The sequence below is a fragment of the Rhopilema esculentum genome, chromosome 14 (genome assembly GCF_057945365.1).
Source record: "Rhopilema esculentum isolate cy_ngs chromosome 14, ASM5794536v1, whole genome shotgun sequence".
Classification (NCBI taxonomy): Eukaryota; Metazoa; Cnidaria; class Scyphozoa; order Rhizostomeae; family Rhizostomatidae; genus Rhopilema; species Rhopilema esculentum.
Genome location: NC_142828.1, coordinates 10089638 through 10112222, shown reverse-complemented (window position 1 = coordinate 10112222; position 22585 = coordinate 10089638). Strand labels below are relative to the sequence as shown.

The following is a 22585-nucleotide window of genomic DNA, read 5'->3' as shown; positions in this document are numbered from 1 at the left end:
ACAACGTTTTTTCTCAAAATCGAGGATTTTTAGCGATGGGTGCTTTTTTCGGTGAATATTCAAATTTGTCAGCAAATTAAGGCTGTCTCACTCACTCTGTTGGCAAATGAGGCCTGAACACTTTCTTAGAGCGAAAAAGCTAGCAATAGCACTGCTTACACAACAAATTAAGAACAATCCAGCCTCAGATTTTCGAAAAAATTAAGAACAGTCAGCTTGAACTTAAATTTACTGGTTCTTATAAAATAAAGAGTGTATTTGTGCAATTTTTTCTTGCCAAAATGGCCTCTTTAACGAAGAAGTAACTTTGTTCGTGTGTGGGACAGACGTAGCCCTACTAATGTACTGTGAATCTAAGAAAAAAAGGCAGCGAAAGTGGTGGGTTCGGCCTTGGGCGAGCCATCGTCGCAGACAGATCAAAGGATTAGCAGGAACCTTGATTGGGGAACTCAGACTCACAGTAAGTCCAATGGTTAAAATTTTGCGTTTGAAGTCTTTGAAATTTTCATTGGAAATCTTAGCAGGCAATCATATTTCATTGGTCTACCTATTTTCGAAACTTGTTCTGTATTCCAAAGGCTTTTGCGGCTTTGCAGAGCTTCCAAGAGCATTGAGGTTCCTTAATCGGTCCAGATTAACCTCGTGACGACCATGACAGCTAAGAAAAAGCAATTACTTACCCGGAAAGAAGGGTCTGGAGTTGAGTCAAATTTGTCAAGTTTACTTTACAAGTCATCTACACGGGGAAGTTTTGCATATGACAATTTTTTACTTGTCAAGTGCACTTGCTGAAAAACTGGCACGCCAGCTTTTGAACAAGTACACTTGTCAAGTAAAAAATTGTAATTTTTCCTCAATCAACCCCAATCTACACGAGCAAAATAAACTTCTCAAAGAAAAATTGTCAAGGGAAACTTGATCGTGTAAATGCGGCTTTACTGTGGATTACTTCCTTTGCTGATCAATCGCCATTTTGTTTCAATTTTTTAAAATTTTGCTCTAAGAAGAAGAATCTCAAGGGCCTTAGCAGACTTGCGCAGCCATGTGAATTAAATTTCCCTGCAGCGTGAGCCCTGTATAAAGCAAAGCCGTCGGAGTGGGTGGAGGGGGACTTGGAACAGGAATGTGCCAAAAATAAATTCATTGTACACTGGTATTGAACGAAATGCTTAAACACACGGCTGATTTCCTACATGTGTGTCTAACGTCTACCCCTTTCTTGCCGACCCCCTCAATTTTTAATTGTCATTGTCATTTAAAAAGCTCGTATTGGAGCGTCTTTTATTTTGAGAACAGATATTTGAACATCAAAGAGGATTAAGATAGTGGAAGATCTCAACACAGCCAAGGATTTTAGATCAAATGAAAATACGACACACTCTGCCTTACAATAGTGCCCGTTGAATCCAGTTTCAAAATGCCAAGAAAATGGCTCGACTTTACGTTTGTTGCTGTTTACTTCGTTTCATCTAAGTTCTATGTGAGTCTTATCTGAGAATGAACTAAAGGCCTCGCAAGGAAGAATAAAACAGCACACGAATCATGACAGCTGCTTTATTAGCATCAAGAAAAATCATTAGATTAAACATTGTTTTACATTTTTTATTCCAAAAGCACGAAAAAGCAGAAACATAAAACACAATAATAAAGCATACGATTCTTCTTCCTATTCAACAAGAGCCTCTGAAAAAGGGCCTCCTCTGAGATCCATTTGAAGGGTGGGAAATATCAAACATAACAAAAGTATTCTTAAAAATGATAAAATTTTGGAAACAATTTTAAAAAATGGCTGCAAGTAATATATTGACATGCATTCCAAGCTAGTCTAAAGGACGTGGGCAAAAAAATTTTTTGGTCGCTTCGTTCGCAGGGACCCACTTCTGTCAATTTTGCCCCACGGCAACAAAAATCTGTGTGGTTCCTTTTTCTAATGCATTTTCATTGATTTGTCTAATGAAAGTATTTTAGCTTGTAACTTTGCTTTTAATTAGACGCAAGCCGGGAGGTTTTCTAACAAAACTCGTATTGTATCTATCTGTTTTGTCTTTTTATTGTGTTGTTGTATTGTTCAGCTAATTACACTGCATGCATGCATAAATTGGTGCACACCTGATAAGGGTACTTGGTGCACAACTGCAATGGAAATATGTGGCATCTGGTGCATAGAAAACCAACTTTCCATACTGGCCTATGTTTCCAAGTTTTTGCAAATAACTGGCGTTTCGAGCGAAAATTGTTTCAGCAATACGTACTTTCAAAATGTAGGAAATTAAGTTTCCGCCCTAATTAAGACGAGTTTACTGCACAGTGAGCTCCATTTTGTGGCTTCTACCACCTTATACTTTTCATAAAAACACAATTTGTGTAACAATAGCTGACTTTTTCAGCAGAAAATCTTTTCTGTGTCCTAAATGCTTTGCATCTCCTGCTATTGCGCAGATTTCACAGCAGTATTTACAGCAAAATTTGCATTTGATAGTTCATTTGGCAGAACCAAAACCTTCACAATACACAAATTTTGGCATTAGAGGTTTAATTCTTAAAAACAAGGATAAAAGAATCTAAAAACCTGGTGTTCACAAGGCAAAATCGATATCTTTTAAAGCGAAATAATTAGAGTAAACCGGCTGGAACCACGCCCCTATTTCCTTTGATGACTTTTGCTGACCCTGCAAGGCTACTCTTCGTTATTACTGTGGCAAGAAAGGTCATCATCAAAAAAAGTAACCGTATACCATTTCAAAATTATTGAAAGTTCAAAAATAAATACTCATATAGAAAACCAAAGATCGTCAATCATAGAGGTCTAATAAATTACGCTGATCAAAAATGCTATATGACCGACTGAAACGGTACCTGCGGAGGATGGTCTGCCTGAACAAGAATACAAACAGACCTTTAAAATATCAAAGACAGTAAATGGTCTACAACTACTGTATTTTCGCGTTCTGTTTAAAATCCATTATCCTTATGCTATCAGCTTACAAACAGCAGTTTCTATATGGCAGTTAACGGTTCTTGGTTAACTAACGAGGCTTGAGTAGCCTCACTGGATCTCGCTCAGCTGTTGGATTGGTGACGGGCCTTGTTGTGTATCCGTACCGCGGACGGTCATCCGAGTGTCAGACATATCGACTTTGATCAACGGCTTTTTCTCTGGTGCTTTCATCTTCCAGCTGACAATTGGTTTCTACAATAAAGCAGGGACTCGTTCAGCGAATTTATTTGTTTAACTAAAGTGAAGTAAAATTCGTTATCTAGCTAAACATATTTTTAAAGGAACCTAGAAATCACCTCCAGAAAGTGAAGAAAAACTACTACATATGATCCGAAGTCCACTCAAACTTATATTAATTGATAAGTCTTAAAAAGCTTCATACTTAAGAATTATTTGACCGTGCTGCAAATAAATTTGTTTTACAATTGCCTTTTAATTCTTACAAATTCTTTAAACTAGTCTATACTGCGCATCTTGACGATTTCCGGGAATTCAATTTATTTTTCAAGTAATTTTAATTAAATAATTCAATTTTAATTTTTGATTGCTTAAAAAGGCAAAAACACAAAGAGACAATGTTATCAAAACAATAAATGAAGTTGACCAGAACCGAAAACTAGCAAGAAATGTTTTGAAAATTGACTGGCATTAATTTATAAACAGTATTCTTAGCAACAGGTGCTCAGTTAGCTTAGGAGAAGGTAATTAACGAAAACCACACCCTAAAATAATAAAAAATTCAAGCATCAAAGCATGACAATCATGTTTTCTTTTGCATTAAAAAACGTTCGTGTTAAATGATTTATGGTTATAGGTCGCGGAGTGGGTTACAGCAAATACTTCCAAAGAAAAAGGCACGGTGAAAGGTCGAGCCGTTTGAAATTTAATGAAAAGAATTTGGACAGAGAGGAATATAAAGGATACGTACGTCAGCCTTCCTGAATTTAGTTGAGGCAACATATGATGTTTTGACAGTGAGAATGACCGAATTCATAAGATTTTTTGCTGCTTGAATAAGAGACGTTGCACTGTCCAGCTAAAGGAGATTTAAAAGTCAAAAGTGACACTTCAAACTAGGCATTTTACTAGATCATATATCTATTATTCTCGAGTTGTATTTTGTGCGATTGCATAGTGATGTTAAGCTATAAATCAGCAACATTAACTGCATCCATAAACCGAACGTAGAACGAAACCGAAACAAAATTAGCGAGTAAACAATCAACCATTCATCTAGGAAAAATAATGAGCAATGCAGTTTATAAAAACCTCGAGCTTGTGTTTATCACAAAGAGACCAGGCCCACAAAGAGATGCGTTAACAGATACATGTAAACGCATTTTATCAATTCAATTCAGTATCGAAGTAAGACAATACAGCAACTAAAACCGTTTCGTGCAATAAGCAAGAAACACACACGTCCATTGAAAAAAGTGTAAAACAACAAAATGCATCTTAAAACATACAAATTGCATTTGTGATGCAAAAAGTATAATCTTGGTATGATCTGTGCTTCAGTTTACATGGATTTATGCATTCATTTCAAGACCAAAAACAACAGGCATACCCCAGAGACAACAAGCTCGCCACTTATCATCTGTACATCAGCCTTGACTCGTGACGTAATCGTAAGCTGGTGAGAGTAAAGAGCGATCCTTTGAAGATAGGCCAACAAATCGTTTTTCGTGGAGCTGTGTGGGCACTAAAATTGGAGACAAAACAAAATATTATACAACCAAAACTAAAGTCAAGTTTATATCTTTAAATCATAAACAATATCGATTCTTGACATTTGCCTGGCAACAAGATATCTGCCTATTATTACAAACTGGTCTAATGCTACGTCTTAACCAAAATACGTCAACCTCTCTATTGATGGGCAAGCTCGTGCTGGATATTTTGCATTTAGCCAGCAAGTGCTATTTATGAATTTGAATCAAATAAGAGGACAAAAAATGGTTTAAAAAGAGAAATGACAGACAGCCAAACAGAAACGCAAATAGAAATAATGATTAAAAAATCTGGTGTTCACAATCTTCAAAATACAATTCGGCAAATCTCACCATTTCGGCAATGTCTCCAGCCAGCTTGTTCAATGCTTGTCCCATCTTTGCGATTCTCTGTAACAAAAAAGCTAGCGATTTATTTCTATGATCGCATGCAGAAATGTCTATTTACATCAGGTAATACTTTTTCCCGGATCAGAATCTGCATGTTTTAAGAAAAATAATTATCAGATTCTTTACTCAAACGTACCTCTGCTCCCTTAATAACATCCATGGTTGTTTTCAGCGGTCCTGTTCCCCTGGTTAACAAAAAAATGAATGAATATATGATAGCATAAAATAAATAAAGTTCTCAATTATATTTGCAAATGTGACATTAATAAAACGCATGAAGGAAGTTAACTTCTATCAAAGGATAAAAAGCTGCGTGGGAATCGAAACACAAACACGTGACCGATCAAACCACTCTGAGAATAAATTACGTCCAAATTAAAAAACTCTATAACATAATAAAGTCATTATCGATGCTACCTTTGATGAACGTACCTTGTGAAATCAGACATGTCCATCATTATCATACACATTTTCTTTGCCAAAACAATGATTTCATTACTCTGGTCATCCCATTTGCTCACTTCAGTTACCAGCCTGTTCTTCTCCATTCGAAGACCTTCATTCAGCTTGGCGATTTTCGCCTTCTCCTCTGCTGGTAGTGCTCTCATAATGGACTTAAAAAAGATGACACGGAACATTATTTTGCTTGAGCATACAAGCGTCATCAGTATTAACGAAAAAAGACTACCCAAAGATGATTTAAAGATTCAAGCAACATTAAAGTCGGGGGGATTCGAAGCCAGGGTCACCAATGGCATATGTACATCCACGTTTTGAGAGAATTAAATGATTTCTGTTCAGTTTGTAAGGAATTTCACAGTACGGATTTCACAGTAAACTAACTTCTTCAACTGGGAATCAGAAAACGTGACAAGGTTTTCATCGTGGCAAAATAGTCCTAAGGAGAAGAAAAACCCTCAAAAGGAAACTCACGCGTGCGCTTTTGTTGTTCATCGTACCATAATTTTGGTCGAATTCTTTTTCACCTTGCTTTTGGAAATCATCATACTCTGAGAATGTACCGGGTTCGTAATCTTGGAAAACATCTTCTTCTCCTAATTCTGAAAAAGGATAATGGAATTTGAAGGCTGGTAGGAAAAGTGGAAATAAAAGGTCATCTGAAAATAGAATATAGCAACAACCTGGCAATCCAACTTTCTACTTAAATTCGTAAGGACATTGAATTGTTTTTTTAAATAAACTTCCCGACACAATAAAAAGATACTTACTCAATCTCTCGGCACCTTCTGGAGTGATAACGAACGTCATGATTTTGGCAGGGCCTTGCCCACGAGGCTTTTGGACTTGCTTTAACCAAACGACCTTCTCAGGGCCGGTGTAACCAAGAAGGGCGAAAGATCCTTTAGTTCCAGATTCGCTGTCTTCGTCGGCACCTACTCGTATGAGCGCCTCTCTGACTTCACCCATGCCCTCACCTGCGAAGAGTTAAGCAACAGGACGTTTCATCAATAGACTCAGACAAAGGCAGTTGATTAAGCTAAAGGAGAATACATAGACACTGCCAGCTTCATTTATGAAATATCTTGCGTAATCTAGAAAAATATTGAAAATATTGGAATTAATCTTATCATCGTCATAAGTCGTGAATGTTTGTGAATGAAATCGAAATCAAGGTCTTTGTTAGAATTTCTTTAGTCAAATGTTCCAGCATACTCCATGAGCCTCTGTTTCGCTACAGCCTCAATTCACGAACGCTATAACAGAATGTCATCTGTTGTAGCTTCAATGAAATAAGGCAGTAGCGGAACAGTGGCTCATTGAGTAAGTCTACCAGCTACTTAGGTGTTTTATGCTAAATTTAATAACTGGCCTACTTACCGGTGGCTTCTAACGATGAAACACAGACCATTCTTTCACTAGGCAAATCGTCCAAGAACTGCGCCATTTTTTGTCCTTCTGATCTGCCGCGAGTTGGATCGGCTGTATCAAAGTTCTTCGACATGAGGTAATTTCCAGCCGCGTCTAGAATGACCACATTCATACCACGCACCATGGGACTTCGTTCGATTCCGTTTATTTTGATAGACGCTATTCTGGCATAGCCGGGGTCGTCTAGGCCCTCTGACGAAATCTCCACTTTTATTTTGCCTATATTTTGGAGAAAGGGTGTTAAATACAACGAAAAAGTGGTATATTGCATTCAGCGTGTGAAATCACGAAGCAAAACAAATTCAATACGAAAGGGAAATTTAACAGGCAGGTATATTTCAGCATATTTCAGACACATCAGTTAATCATCGTTACAAAAACAAATTCACGCACTGGGTCCTTTTCGATAGAAAAATGATCTCTTTAATCCTAGGTACGAGCTTTTATTAAGCAATCCATACACAGTCATGGTTGTCAAACATTTTGCACTATTCTGTTGCAGACCTATGCGTGTGTGTCAATTTTGCCATGTCATCTAGGGACTTTTAACAAGAAGTCAACATCCCAACGTAGTCTCGTTATCACAATAAACCTCGTCTAAAAAATACCGTCGGCCTAACACACCAACAACGAGACAATTAATCACCTAATTTGCTACATTCAGATGAACTGAAAATACACAAAGAGCGAGTTCAATTGCAGTTTCAAAAATCATTCATATGGTTATCCTTTGTACCTTGATCAGCCGCAGGTGTGTTTATCATATCAGCAACCATTGCTGGTCCGTGGTAACGAGGTCTGGTAACCTGTGTTACCCAGTTTTTAGTATGGTGAGCTCCTTTGAATCCAGCAAAGGCCCATGATCCTTTGAAACCTGGATCCATTGGTTCAACAGCACCAAGTTTCTTCAAGGCTGCTTCCGCCTTTTCCACTCCTTTCCCTAGAGATGAATTAATAAACTCAACTTAAGAACTATGCAGTTTGTTCACTTCAATGAGATAAAGCATTAGCAAAGGTCGAATGACAGATGCCGAGTCAACATAAATGCACGCATAACAAATCAAGTACGATTTACATCACAAAACATACAGTATCAAATTTATGTTCAATAAGAGTCTCTCAAAGTGACTCTTAAAATGAATCTTGAATAATCAGTAGCGTTTATCTCAAGCCCAAACCTGTAGTATCCTGAACTGCAATGAGAGCAATGTGCTCCTCAGGAATGTCTTCCAAGAACTTAGCCATGGACATTCCCTCCGCAGCCTCAACTGTATTGAAAGACCTTGTTGCAACAACATTTCCAATTTCATCAAGGACAACAATGTTGTGGCCTTTGCGCTTTGGACAACATTCTATTCCGTTGACGATAATGGAGGCCTCTCCTTTTACGCCAGGGTCATCACCACCCTCGCTGTGAATCTCAAACTGCACTTTACCTATGGCAAAAATACGTAAATATGAAAAAGAATTCGAAAATGTGAAGATTATTCAAGCTTTCCTTAAAGCCTAGATTGTTGATACACATTTATAATTCCTTCTTGTTTCCACACAGTCTCGCTCCAAAATTCATGTTGCTGGTAAATCCGCAAATCTAAGAGCCTAAAGGCCTAGGCAACTTTAATAGATTGAGCCAAATCCTAATTATTGAAAATATCAATTTTGGACCAAACCGCAACAAAGATTACTTGACATAACATACTGGACCTAGATTAATGTTGAGTTGTGTTATAGTTGCTATCCATTTTAGTAATTCTTTCTAGCGTACGCTGCACAAGTGTCATCCCACTGTAAAAAAACTATCATCGCCCGTCATAAAATGCCACCAGTGGCTCTTACCTCCAGCTTTCAATTGCTCATAGGCAGCCTTTTCCCTCTGTCTGGTTTGAGCATCAGCAAGTGACGTCAGAAGTGTTCCTTGTTCCTCCATTTCTTCTTCTTCATCAAAGTCTTCGTCCCCTGGTTTCTGTTTGTTGAAAGAAATGCAAAAAAGAGCTTAAAAAAGCTACATGATAAAGCTAAAGGAAGTGAAACATACAGAGAGTTAATGTATGCTGTTTGTGATGAAATCATGAGGGCCTGGTCTTTGGAAAATCACTAACTGAGGAACTATAGTGTCAAAATTAATTATAGAGTCAAACTTATAAACAGATGAATGTAAAGCAAAGAAAATTGCTATTGGATATTTCAAAATTGCAGGATCCGGGTAATAAGACTAGCAAATGACTCGTGCATTTATCTGTTTCCCTCATCAAACTTCAAACCTGATAATGCACGACTCCGTAAACTATAGACAAAGGTGACAGTATCCGTTTAAATACCACACCAATTAAGAAGTGTTGAACAAAGACTTAGAAGGATACCAATCGAAGAACGTTTGACAGCATCAGTATATGATTGTGATTATGTGGATAAGAAACATAACTGCTACCTTTTTCATCATAACAGCACGTCGTATGTCTCTAATGCCTTCGTATATCTAGAGGGAAAAGAGAGTACAGAGAACAAATACTTGACAACTGGACACAAAACTCAATATTATAGCTGGTGATTTAACTTCCTATGGATGTTGGGCCCTCCCACAAGAAGGCCGGGGTGGCCATGGCCCCCACCTTTTAAGAAGCAGGTTATTTCAAAGCTATAAACAAAAGTGAAAGAAGCCTTGGTCTTCACTTTCGTAAACCTTTGCCTCCACTTTCGTAAGCCTTGCCCCCCCCCCTCCCCCCCACTTTCAAGTTCGCAGCGTGGGCCCTGGGATGGCAATGAATAGAGAAATATATTCTGTTACCGTAATCATAATAAAAATACTGTTTAACTACAGCAACCAAAAGAGAATATGCTAAATTCTCTATTTAAAGCTGATGACGTTAATGGAGTTTTATCACTCCAAAAGGGAGTCGTAAGGAGGGGGGGGGGGCGGTTAAAGATAATGGGTGTTGAAAGAGCAACTGTGAAGGCTACAAACAATATAAGGAATATTTCTCTTGCATATAATATAGATAGAATGTTATTGTATACTATCGTTCTTAGAAAATATATACCACAAGGAAAAGCTCCATCATTAGTATAGCGGTTCAGTTTAATATATTCGACTAATGACTTTAAGAAAACTGTGGGTCTATTACAAGTCTTTTTGGAAACTGAAACTTCCTCATTTAATGAATAAGGAACACACACAAAACAAGTGCTGAATTAAATATATATCAAGAAAGTCTTTTACCAGTCTTGATGCGTCAATGAAAGCATTTTCATCAAATTCAGCATTTGGGTCTTGGTTAAGTGCATCAACTGCAGTGTCAACATATTCAGCAAACTGCGGCATAACTAAAAGGATTAATTTGTTGTTATTTTGCGTACGCTATGGAACAAACTTTGTGAACAAAATTTAAGATATGGTGATATTGAGATGGTATATTCGCGCTTTAAATTAAAGACCTACTATCGATGTCGAACGAATGTCTATGATCGACCATGAGTGACGGAATCCAACAAAAAAGATGCGAATGACCAATGAGTCTGGCTTCCAGGAAACTTTGTAGCATATGTAATTGTTCGAACGTAAGAAACTTCGTGCAAGTACCATGTTCTCTAGCAATACTTACTGCTTTCCCTCATTATGTGAACAGCTCTTTGGACGGTTTCCGTGTACGGCCCAGCTTCATAGTTCTCCATTTCCGCAGAAACGACGTTGTCAACACGAGCAACGCGTCCCCGTACGGCGCCTGCCGTTCTGTCGAGGGTCTCTGGATCTCCTTGCTGCAAAGCCTCAATGCATTTATTCACGTCCTCAAGGATGTGAGCCTCTGAAAAAATGATAGTTCATGGAAGAAATAACAAAAACTGGGTATTAGGACGACAGCTGCGTGTAGACAACATGCTGAAAATTTGTGAACAGGAAAATTGTAAGAATTGTTATTGTCTCACAGTTTGTTCACGTCACAAATACAGTCGAATCTTGTTAAGTCAGACTTTCAAGGGGTTAAGGAAATGGTCTGACCTAGCAAAGGTCTGACTAATCCGGGGTACGACTTTTGACAAGAATAGGGTAGGAAAATCTAATGGGAACTGAAAGTCTGTCCGATTTATTTAAATTTCGACTTATCCGGGGTACGACTTAACGTGATTCAATCGTACATTTCCTTATTAAATGATTTTTTTGGCTGAGACACTACGACCGTGCGTCGGCCTGTCCAAAAAGCTTTAAAGAAAAATCCAAGCAACTTCAGATTACCTGAGACGGCGAGGAAATCGTCTATTGTTGTAATGTCATCAACAGCTTCAGTAAGCACTTTCACTTGATTGATCCAAGCATCTCTGAACACATCCATGTTTTCCTTAGCAACTTTACTTCTAGGCCTAGCTGCTAGCGTGCGGGCGGCGTTTATTACCTGGTGAATTGTAAACAATCATGACGTCATTTTTATTCCGTGTATCAATATCATTAAAGGCAGAAACTGTGAGGAGGATCGAAACCTTTGGTACATAACATAATGGATTACGTGAAAGGGAAATCTATTTATTGCTTAAGAAAATTCATTCTTAACCCTTAAAAAGTGCCAAACACTGTCATAGAGAACCTTGTAGATCTTAAAAAACGATCAATGTAAGTAAATTGTACCAGGAAAAATTTTTTTAAAATAATTAACGACGTTTCGAGCATAGCCCGTAACATTTTTTAGTTCTATAGTCGCTTTTCTAACTCACTTGATAACGGGTTTGCTCGAAATGTCGTTAATTATTTCAAAAAAAATTTTCCTGGTACAATTTACTTACATTGATCGTTATTTAAATTCATCATATTGTACCGCACGCATTTTAGTATATTTATGGAATCCTTGTAGATCTTACTTACTAAAGCATCTTGCGCTCTTACTTTACAAACAGTATTATCTAGTAATTAAGCAACTGATAGCCATAAGCAAGAGAGGGGCTTTGTCCCTGGCACCCAAAACTTAAGATCCGTGGCTTACCTGTGGACACAATGAGTGAAGCTGATTGGCAGCAATGCGCACCATCTTTACACCTTCAACATTATCCGACATTGAGCAAGCAAGATTGGCCACCTGTACAATGCGAAAAAGTTATAGAATATCAGAAAAATTCAATCATCAGCTGCTGTACCATCGAGAAATACATTACATCTTTTGGAAATAGAATCAGATTGCTAAACACGCGATACTAAACAAGAAAAACATGTAATATTTACCTCCTCAAGCTTGGCAGCATGTTCAGTGAAGACAACAGCACATTCATTAACCTCTTTTTCATTTCCAGCTTCGGCAGCCTCGATCAAAAGCATCAATGGAACATTGGTTTCCAAGAACGAGTCTGACACATGATCTATAATCGCTTTCCGCAGCTAAGAAATATTGAAAACTAGTTAAAGAGATGTTAAGAACATATTCAATTCTTTTTTAAAGAAAATATGGTGAAGTTGTACATTCTACAAGTAACTTGCAAGGTTCCTTTTTTTCGCAAAAACTTATATGATCTAAATAAACCAGAGACTTGCTACATATTTCCTTATGTATACACACTACATATCAAACAGCAGATAAGCAGTACGAGTGGCAATTTTTTCAACAGGCTGTCTCTTGCAAATGGCATGGAAAGACGAAGAAATAGCAGACCCTCACAAAGCATTTTTGCTAGTTATGTCATAATCTATTCAGCTTACGTCCCATATTACAATCATGATGTTGACAATATGGTGTTAGGCACAGGAATCACGGAAATTAGGGGCTGAGTAGCCCCCCCCCAAATAATTTTGAAAATCGCTTTTGCCTTGGTTTTAGCAAGATTAGCCCCCCAAAATCAAGATTCAGCCCCTAAGTTCCTAATATGCTACATGGTCCTTGAATGAACGAGTCCAGATATTATCAACAAATACACAAATAAATGTAAATTGACAGAGGTTTTCTTCGCGCAAGCAAACAATATTTAGCAGAGCTTAAAATTTACATTGTAGTAAACTTTGAAATAACTGTGATTCGCTGCACTCATGTTAAAATAAAGAAAGGTGTTTTCACTAAAATATTCACATGAGATCAAAAATGGAAATCTTCCTCTAACCTGTTTTCCAAGAACCCTTGCCTTCTTTTCCAACTGATTTTTTGCACCTGGTACGTCATTGGGCTTTCCTTTGGCCTGTTTAAGAACAAAAAAAATTTGAATCGAAATATTTTCGATCAAAACAAGTTTCATTACATTACATAAAATACAAATTTCATTGAATTTATGACTAGTCTTGCATCATTATTTCTTCTTGTACTTGTTTTGTTCTCTTTTTTCCTACCTCGAACTTACAATATTCGTGTAAGGCAAAAGAAAGCCTTGCATTATGCATACTTAGTTGTTCCTGTGAATAAGATGTCCTTTTCCAAAATGATAATACAATGATTATAAAAAAATCCTCTCTAGAATTTTAAATGTTTGCCTATAATTTTACTTGAAAACTTTTTATCCTATTGGCAACAGATTAGTAACATGAAAACTTTGATAAGAACTGACATGTTTCATATACTCGTCCATGAGATTCTGTAGAGCTTGTTTGACATTGTTGCACTCAGCAATCAACCTGTCACGTGTATTGTCACGTGTGCAAGAAGAGTCTGCCAATCGGGCTGCGGCAGCCAGAAGTTCATCCAATTGTTTCTCTAGCTCCACGCGTGTTGTCTTTTCTTTGAAATCAGCCGGCTTTCTGTTAATCATTGCCTAATGGAAGAAAATTGGAGGCTACAAAACAGTACTTAAATATTTTTAATGACATTTATAGCAGCGCCTGCACATCAAAACGTCCTTTTGTTTTAGCTCTTGTTAAGATAGTAACTATGAAACGTCAAGAAACGTTCACTGCAACAGGTTTGGCGTGGCTTAACTGTATTTCTAGTAATTAAAGACAGCGGCTAGAGAGACAAAAGCACGGTTGGGAATGCTTACACGCCCTGATGGACACCCCCTTCACAATAGAACTCTCTGATTGGGTTATAGCAAAGACATTGTTATTGTTTAATTTCTTTCGTTGAAAGTGATTTCAATCGGAATCTCATAACTAAATTTGATATGCCAGTACTCGATGTTGCCATCAGTAGGTCAAAGGCCCACAAATCGATTTCTAACAAGATGATTCTGTACTTGTGAATTTCTTTTATGACGGAAAAGGTAGCCAATTTTTTTCTTCTGACGCAATGCTTCAAACGGTAAATTTCCATGTCACAGAAATACAAAAACAATTTTTTATTGCTCAGTGGTCTCTTTAAATCTATTTTAGTATATATTTTATGAAACCCCAAAAATCCAACATACGCTTCTTTGTGATAAACCCTAATTAATTACTCAAAGCTGAAAATAAATACATCTAAGTACTCCATATGTACCATTACAAAAAACCCAAAAAAAACACGCTCAATCTTCAAAATTATTTTTCAACTTAGGTGCCAATGTCAAAACTGAAGAAAAAGTCTTCCCATATTCTCAATACGTTCCTTTTTTGTTACTCTTGTCAACTTTTTAGCGCAACAGCAACAAATTCTCAAATATTAGCCAGTAGTAGTTCTCATTCGAATTTTCCAGCGATTCAGGCTTAAATTTACCTACATATAAAAAAAGTACAATGCGATGAATTAAGTCAAGGGACTCTTTCGACTAGACTTACCAGCAAGTCTGTAAGGGCTCTAGCCAAGGCTCCAGCTTCTTCAAAGGGTGATGGTGTACTTTCACCTACAGCTTGTGCAACTCCTGATATTGCCTTTACAGCATCACTGATCTGCTTCATGACAAAATCACGGTTGTGTTTTGCTGATGCCACCTCTGGATGTCGAACAAATGCCTGTTGGAATGTACATATGAATAATACGGTGCTAGATTTCTTGATAGTGATGTATTGTGAACAAAGGTGCAAAGATGTGTGAGACTAAGGTAAGTGCTGAGGCAAGACAAATCAGGCTGGCTGTGGGTGTTGCTTATGTTTTTAAGTAATTCCTTAAGATAGGGCTGAAAAATATTTTTGAATTCAGTTGCACATCATTTGGCCAAAATGAGCTTTTCTAAATAAAACTTAGAAAGTAACTGTCTGATTCTCAAAGGAAAAAAGGCCCTTCTTCATCGAAATAGGTGAACTTGGCAGGATAAAATAAAATTTTCATTTTTCTTAGTTAAAGAGACAGCATAAAATTCATAATGTCAAAACCTTTGATGTGGTGAGTAACATTCGGCTTGACTTCTTCAAAGTTGCTCTGGCAGCAGCCATTTCATCTTTCTTTCTTGGATCTTTCAAATCCTGTATATAATAATTGCTAATATACTACTTATACATATAGAGGATTTATAAATGATTATAAATTTTAACTTAGTAGCAAAAGGATCATCCCTGGTATAAAATTAATAATAATGAAGATTACTGTTTACTGATCTGTCAAAAAGTGTTCAAACCTGTGGGTAGAGCTGTACAAGCATTTTGGTGTATAGAACAGGGTGGTTTCAAGTTGCTACTCCTAGTTTCACACTTGATGCGACATTATGTGTGATACTCAAAGTAGCAACATAGAAACATTCTGTTCTATACAGCAAATAACATAAAATTGATAATTGAGACTTCTGACAATTTCCATAGATTTTCAGAAGTAATTAAGTATTTCACATTCAGTCAGTACAACACTCAGCTTCTGCTTTTTTATGGGGATGAAAAACTTCAATATAAAAAGAACCCAAAAAACAGAACAAAAGAAAAATAGGTCTGAAAACTAGCTAAGATGATATACATACAGCTTGTCTGATTCCAGACAATTTTGCAAGTTTCATCAAATCATCTCCATAATTCTTGAAGCTTTTCAACAACTCATCTGTATTTTCTGCACCATCAAGCTCTTTCAATCTTTTTTCAACCTGACCATGTAAATGCCTCAAATTATACTTCAGCAGAAATATTTTGAATAATTTTATCTGAACTAGAAAGTCTACTTAAACTAGAAGGCTTAATTTTGCTAAATAACTGATTCAGTTTAACGATATATATCTAATAAAAAAGGTAAATAATAAACCAAAGGTAAAAAACTGCAAAAGAAGGACATGCAAACATGTTCTGATAGTGTGACTTACTGTAAAAACATCTTAAAATGGCAGGTCATAAGTTCACAATCAAGCTCTTACATTTATGTTGTTACTTGAAAAGTTATACAAATGCCTGAAAGATGATCTCACCATTTTCAAAGTGGCAAGAAGCCTGTAAATATCAGCCATGTCTGCAACACATAGCAACCTTGTGACTGCTGCAAGAAGTGCTCTGGCAGCTCTTATCATTACACTTCTTTTTCCAGATGAACATGGATCAGCAGCAAAATCATTTGAGGCTGCCCTCATTGTATCTCCTTTAGATTGCAAATAAATAAACAGTAACAAAATCAATGACAAAATTAAAACAAACATCAAGCAGAGTCTGAAGTGGGAGCCAACATCAATTTTTAAGTAATTTCCTACAGTCCTGCTTTCAATCTGTTGTGGAAAATGTTTATATATACATACAATGAAGAATAGAGTTAGGAATAAATATAATAGACATGGATATCATATAAAGGATCGCTCATGTGTAATTTGATGTATATATATGGACAGGATTAACTTTTGTAGGATTTTGAGAAATCAATTGTAGAAAGATGGAAATTCTGTGAGGGTAAAAGATATAGGTTATTGTATTTTCTAATAGCAAATATACTGAAAATATCATTTTATACAAAAACATTGACAAGAACAATGATTATATCAGAATCAAAGCAAAGTAAAAATCATGAAAGTTACCAGCAGATCTTGCTTCTTTACATGCTTCTAGCATTGGCTCTTTAATTTCAGGGAAGTCTTTTGCAATGCTCTCACCCACGATAACAAGCCTTTCAGTGGCTTCATCAATCTCTTTGGCCAACTGGGTGGCTTTCTTTGATTTTCCTGTTTTTGACTTTCTTTGGTGGTTTACCAGTGATGTAACCTATCAGTTGCAGGATAACATAAAGCTTGGTTACTAGTTTTGCTAGGATTTCATGCATCAATAAAACACCACAGACCAGCACCTTGTAAATAAATGCTCAGAATGGCTTTCAAACTCATGCTACAAAAAAGACACAAGATAGTAGATGGCGAGGTACAAGTCTAACTTCTTTTATTCACTATGAGTAAGAATGAGCCAAGGTAAAGGATTTGGAGCTTATTGATCCATATTATTCTCTGATGTTCCCAGAACCCACACTGAGTCAAAACCAGGGTTTTCAAAATGGGGCAAAGCGGGAAAATTGCCTAAGGACCTCAAAGTGTAGGGGACCTCATAGAGCAGCAAATCTTGTTTCTAGAATTAAATTAATCAAAGGTGCCAAAATTATGGCTAAAATGTTTTAAATGATTGTTAGAAAATGACTGCAAGAAACATTCTAAAATGTATTGTAAGCAGATTGAAATCATAAAATTCTTCTCACTTAGCTTGCAGTAGTAGACCTCATTTTTTAGTTTCGCCCTAGGTTCTCTGAAAACCTCTTTGGACTTTTTGCCAAGACTGTTAACAATCTTTAATTTTTATGAATTTATTACATATGCCACTTTGTTACAAAAATTATTGTTGATGCAATGATTGGAAAGTCTTGCTGTAGACCTAATCATTGAACATTCAGGGTCTTCAAGGGGGCCTATCATAGGCCAAAAATCCCAAAGCTGGGTAAAAATCAGCCAAAGCTGCAATCCAAAATAAAATAAAGCACAAAGATACGACTGACAAAATGTGCTTTGGAAGACCCCAACGCTTTAAAATATATTACACTATAAAAACCAATTAAACTTATAAGGAAAGAGAAACATTGATAGAAGTAACTCTGGAAAAATTCAATGGTTCTCATCTCACTTTCACAGAACAAGCTCATCTCATCTCAGTTGGTCAAAACCACTGAACCTTTAGTCAACATCTTACTGATTTCATATTTTTGTAGAAATGCAACTACATCCTAAAAGCCATAAACCATTACCAATAAAAACTGAAAGATGCAAGCTGCATCTTTACTGAAGATGCAATTGGCAAAAAACCAATTGCCAAATTTGTAGGCAGTATAGATAAATAGGGTCAAGATCATGAAGGTGCAAATCTATAATAGGCCTCTTTCAAGATAGACTGATTTCTCATTGGTAGTGAATTACACATTGAAGAAAAAATCTCATTGAATGATGTTACTGGGTCTGCGAATTACTGGCATATTTCAAAGAGCAGAAGTATCATAACTTGTAATTTAGTGACATCCTATGAAATATCATGTGTGAGAAGGAAGAACTGCAGGATAGGCTGTCCGCCGGATTCTGTGAATCTTGCAATGTGTGTTGTTATGAAGTGATGAAGCCCTGTATGCCGGGGGGAAATATTAGTATATTCTTTAAATTTAATTTATTTTGAAAAATTTATCTCGTGACATTGGATTCTCGTCGTCATATTGCTTTGTTCCTGTATATCTTTCTATGGAATATCATCCTCTTATATAGCAAAAATGGATTCTGGGTTGAGCATTATTACTCTTGCAACTGGAACACAAATATGGCATAGAAACAATTGTCAATGGAATAATTTAATAACAAAATCCTTTGATTAACCACTATATTGACAGAAATTACAAAAGAAATATCTGAGAAAAGTTTGGAATGCTTGCAATAGGATTTTGGTTTTTGGATGCAAATATGAAGTGCCTTATTAGAAAAGGGACTCATTGCTAATCGAAATTCACGGTCACGGTCACGCTCAGCAAATAAGAAAATTCTTATTTTTCCGGCTAAATGTTCTGAAAATAAAATCTTCCAACAAAAACAAGCAAAGTTCTGAAGATGTGGTGACATATCTTTTACTATGAGTCATTCTGATTGAGAAAACATGAAGTTTTAAGCGCATTGCTCTTTTTCGATAAACTTTCAATATGCTGAACAAATTGCGAACAAATAAACATTTGTGATATTTGTCTAAAAATAATGTTGATAATTTAATCTCAGAGCAATGAAATAAAACGTTACGATCGGCTTCCAAATAATGAACTATAAAATACCTTAACTTTGAAAAAATAATGAAGATGTAATTAAAATATGAATTTCCAATCGCAAAAATCGACAGAGCAAACTTTAAGCTTTGGGAAGGGTCTCAGTGTAAAAGTGATCCTTCAAAGAATGAGAACAACAATATTATCTTTCAAGTGCACGCGCATGAGTCACACTTGACAACAAATCAGAAGGGATTGGCAAGAGAAAGACTTACCATAACGTTATAAATCAGTTGCAGAAAGATTGTGGAAATATTTATTTACGTCCTAATTTTTAACTGAGGAATTGTAAGAAACTGGTTTCACATCGCTAGTTTGTTCTCGAAGAAAATGGCCTAGGCCACTTACCTGATGAACTAAAGGCTCTAGCGTCTTTTCGACACTCCTTGTTCGGATCTCCACTGACTTTGGATCCCATTTTACTTTGGTTGCCTCAACCTTGAAATCTGTCACCGCAGTAGTGGTAGCCATTTCACATCACAGTTTGCAGTTTACAAACAAAAAACCTAAACACAACTGCTAGGTGTTCAAACGCCTCATCATATATTGGCGGAAGGGTGTTTCTGTATGACTTTATGATTTGGCCAATCACATTCCAGTAATCAAGTGAATGGGCCAATCAACGAAGAGATATGGAAGCATACCCAAAACTTTCTGGAAACGAGATGGATCAGACAGGATAAATTTCATTGTTGCCAGTGGATTGGCTTCTCAGAAGCTTAAAATTTCATTCTAAATTTCAGGTCGTGAATGTCACAAAAACTCAATGCAAACACTGAGTTTGAGGAATGGATTTTGGTACTCTGCTTATTGTCAAGGCTTAGTTCCCTCACGAGGTGTTTCTTTTTGTATTGTAAATTTTTCAAAACCATTTTTGGGCAAAGAATAAGCTTCTATAAAGTATAAAAATTAAGGGAGTTGTAATTTTTAATTTTATGTACCAGGGTGGAAGGATATTTGGAGGGATATGAAATTTTTAGCCTTGTTTTAATTGGGGTAATCAAATTTTGTTCACTAAATCCTGATGGGGTACCAAAAGTTTTTAGTTCATCTCAACTAAGGTATATGGCTCATTTAAATCTTGCAGGGATTATTTCTTAATAATTATTATTTTCACAGCGATATATAACATCACAGTTTTTTCATAGCATGAAAGAATCTTTAAAAGAAGCATAGGTCAACAACACAGTGCGGATGCGCAAGAGCTTGGAGAGATCCTTGAGAGGAACCACAGCACCCAAGATAGGGACCCATGCAAGAGGAGCCCAAGTACACAGGATAGAAGCCCAACCTTTTCAGACCAGGTCTACCGAGATGTGGGCAGGCGGGGCAGGCAGATCGCCAGATTACTGGTGAAGCGGTATTAATAAGCTGTAAAAAAGAAGTACAAGTATCTAAGTCAGTGCTTTACATGAAAACAGAAGGAAAGTCTGGGATACGTTAAGCCAGAGGCGCCGGAAGCTTTGTGATGCAGCGGGGGCAGGACCGGCAGAAAGGGCACCTTGAGGTGTCAAAGTTTGCTGATAAAACAGATCGCGAACCGTAGTTTAGCCAGTGGAGAAGCCTGGTTGTAGGTGAAGGCCCTGTTAAGGGAGACCGGGTCGGGTGTTCTGGGGGCGTAGGCCCTAGACAAACTTTGCGTTGCTACGCCCTAAAGACACTCGGAAATGTGTTACGTGCAGACTTTTTATATTGCTTTAAGCTGTACTTGACATATTATATGTCCCGCCTACATTTGAATCAAACGTATAATTGTCACGAATAGTATATTTGATTTAGTTGATCGCTGAGCTTCTAAGGGAACGTTTGTCGTTTTTCTTATCCTCGCTTTCGAACCCTAAACGTTACAAATGAACAACTGCATGGCTTGATATAACTTTTAGATATAACTTCTCTAAACTTACTGCTTTTTTCTTAAAGTTGGTACAATCTGCAGCTATATTCAAGCTAAATAAAGCCAACTAATTCAAATTACCAACTCTAAATATAATTGAATCAAATATGCCTGATGTTGCATATGTATATCTTGTAAAGATCACAAGTATTGAACAATGAAAATCCTGAATTTGTTCTTTAATTTTTGTAAAGTTGGGGAATACTTATTCGTTTGAACTAAACTTCATATTTGGGTCAAACTGTTTGACAAATATCTTGAGAGCAGAAGAAGTCATATCATTATACTATTGTTAAAAAGGCTGTTACATAAAGCCTGGCTACAATGATATAGATATAATTTTCTGGCTTAGCTGTGGGTAGTGCCGCCGAGATGTTTCAGTGGCCTTGCCGCAGAATTGAAAGAGGAGCCCTTTGCGAGCGAAGCGAGCAGAAAAATTTTGGCGATCATGCCCCTTCGATTATCTAAAAATTTATTTCAGAATTATTTTGGAGTCACCTTCTTGCAATCGTTCAAAGAGTTGCACAGTTTTGTTATGTCTTACTAATTGCGTTCACAAACTGGAAACCTTGGGAGCGCCCTAAACCTCAAGGCCCATGGGCAATTTCCCATCACCATCAGTTTTCGGAAACCCTTGTTATGAGCGTGTTTTTTGGTGTTCTAAAAGCAGATCGAAAATAAACATTGTCCCAAAAGGTCACCCCTTCGCTCATTTCTTATAGCACCTAAGCAATTCAAGAGCACTTTTAGGTTATGCAGTTGGCAAAAACAGCAACTCGGTGGGCTGCAATGGGGCAGGTAAACTGAATTTTGGAAAAAGGGGGATATGTAAATACTGTTCCCCTTGGTTCCTTCGCCTTTGCTTGAATTGCTTAGGTGCTATATGACATTATTGATGCCTTGACTGATATATCAAACATATGCGAGCCAAGGTTGGTAGCACTCTGAAATCTGTTCAGCATGATCATGAAAGTTTAAGAGGACTTATCAACGAAAATATTTTTGTTGGTCAAATTGCTTTGCAAATCAATTTTCAGTTCTCATCAAAATGGAAAGTATTGACTTTCGTCTTGCATGTAGGTATCAAGAGATAGTTGAAACCTAGATTTTACTAGCATACAAAATATTTATATGAATTAATATTGTTCGGAAATCAATTTCTTGAAAGGGCACTTTGTTACCCCCGTGCTGCCCCAGTGCTGCCCCAGTGCTGCCCCAGTGCTACCCCTGTGCTGCCCTCGTGGCTCCGGCGCCCTTGCGTTGAGCATCGGAGTGACAAGCATAATATTTGGACTTCTGAACTTTTTAAGTGAGGATTTTAAGGAGCGAATCTCCTCTTCTTTTAATCGCGGTACGCCGAAAAGCGTCAAAGCTTTGCTGTAGATCATTGCGAGCAAACGGTGGATCTGCCTCCTCTTCTGCGTCAACCTATCTAGTTTCAAGTTAGGCATTTTGTGACGAATGCGTCAAAGCTCTCAGAACAGCTACAGAACGACCTAGAACTTCAAATATCCAGCAAACGTCTTCACTCCCAACTACCCGTCTTCACTTCAAACATCCATCCAGCATTAGCACAGTCATACCTAAATTTGATATTGTTCTATCTATAGAAGCTTTATTCATAGTTAATCTGATTCCATAA

The 22585-nt window shown here is 37.0% G+C and overlaps 1 protein-coding gene across 1 annotated transcript; it reads right to left on the bottom strand.

Moving 5' to 3' along the window:
- Window positions 1–2732: 2732 nt before the first annotated feature.
- On the bottom strand, window positions 2733–19609 carry LOC135695906 (catenin alpha-2). Its single transcript, XM_065215122.2, has 26 exons — window positions 19398–19609; window positions 16798–16981; window positions 16204–16370; window positions 15769–15888; window positions 15194–15283; window positions 14660–14833; window positions 13516–13719; window positions 13078–13152; window positions 12212–12364; window positions 11976–12068; window positions 11237–11393; window positions 10608–10808; window positions 10226–10329; window positions 9437–9484; window positions 8845–8971; window positions 8187–8444; window positions 7745–7948; window positions 6958–7227; window positions 6348–6554; window positions 6052–6179; window positions 5551–5732; window positions 5255–5303; window positions 5062–5118; window positions 4566–4700; window positions 3927–4034; window positions 2733–3190 (listed from the first exon to the last, which is right to left on the bottom strand). Exons 1-26 carry the CDS (start codon window positions 19518–19520, stop codon window positions 3047–3049), a joined length of 3762 nt encoding a protein of 1253 aa, XP_065071194.2. The 5' UTR covers window positions 19521–19609; the 3' UTR covers window positions 2733–3046.
- Between the last annotated feature and the right edge of the window lie 2976 nt (window positions 19610–22585).

What these genes read in the sequence shown, in the direction of transcription:
- LOC135695906 (XM_065215122.2), bottom strand. Translation starts at nt 19,520, where the DNA reads ATGGCTACCACTACTGCGGTGACAGATTTCAAGGTTGAGGCAACCAAA. An exon ending in GAGCCCTTACAGACTTGCTG is followed by an intron (nt 13,720 to 14,659) that starts GTAAGTCTAGTC and finishes TTCTTCCATTAG; the next exon opens with GCAATGATTAACAGAAAGCC. An exon ending in TGCAGTTCAGGATACTACAG is followed by an intron (nt 7,949 to 8,186) that starts GTTTGGGCTTGA and finishes ATTCATCTCTAG; the next exon opens with GGAAAGGAGTGGAAAAGGCG.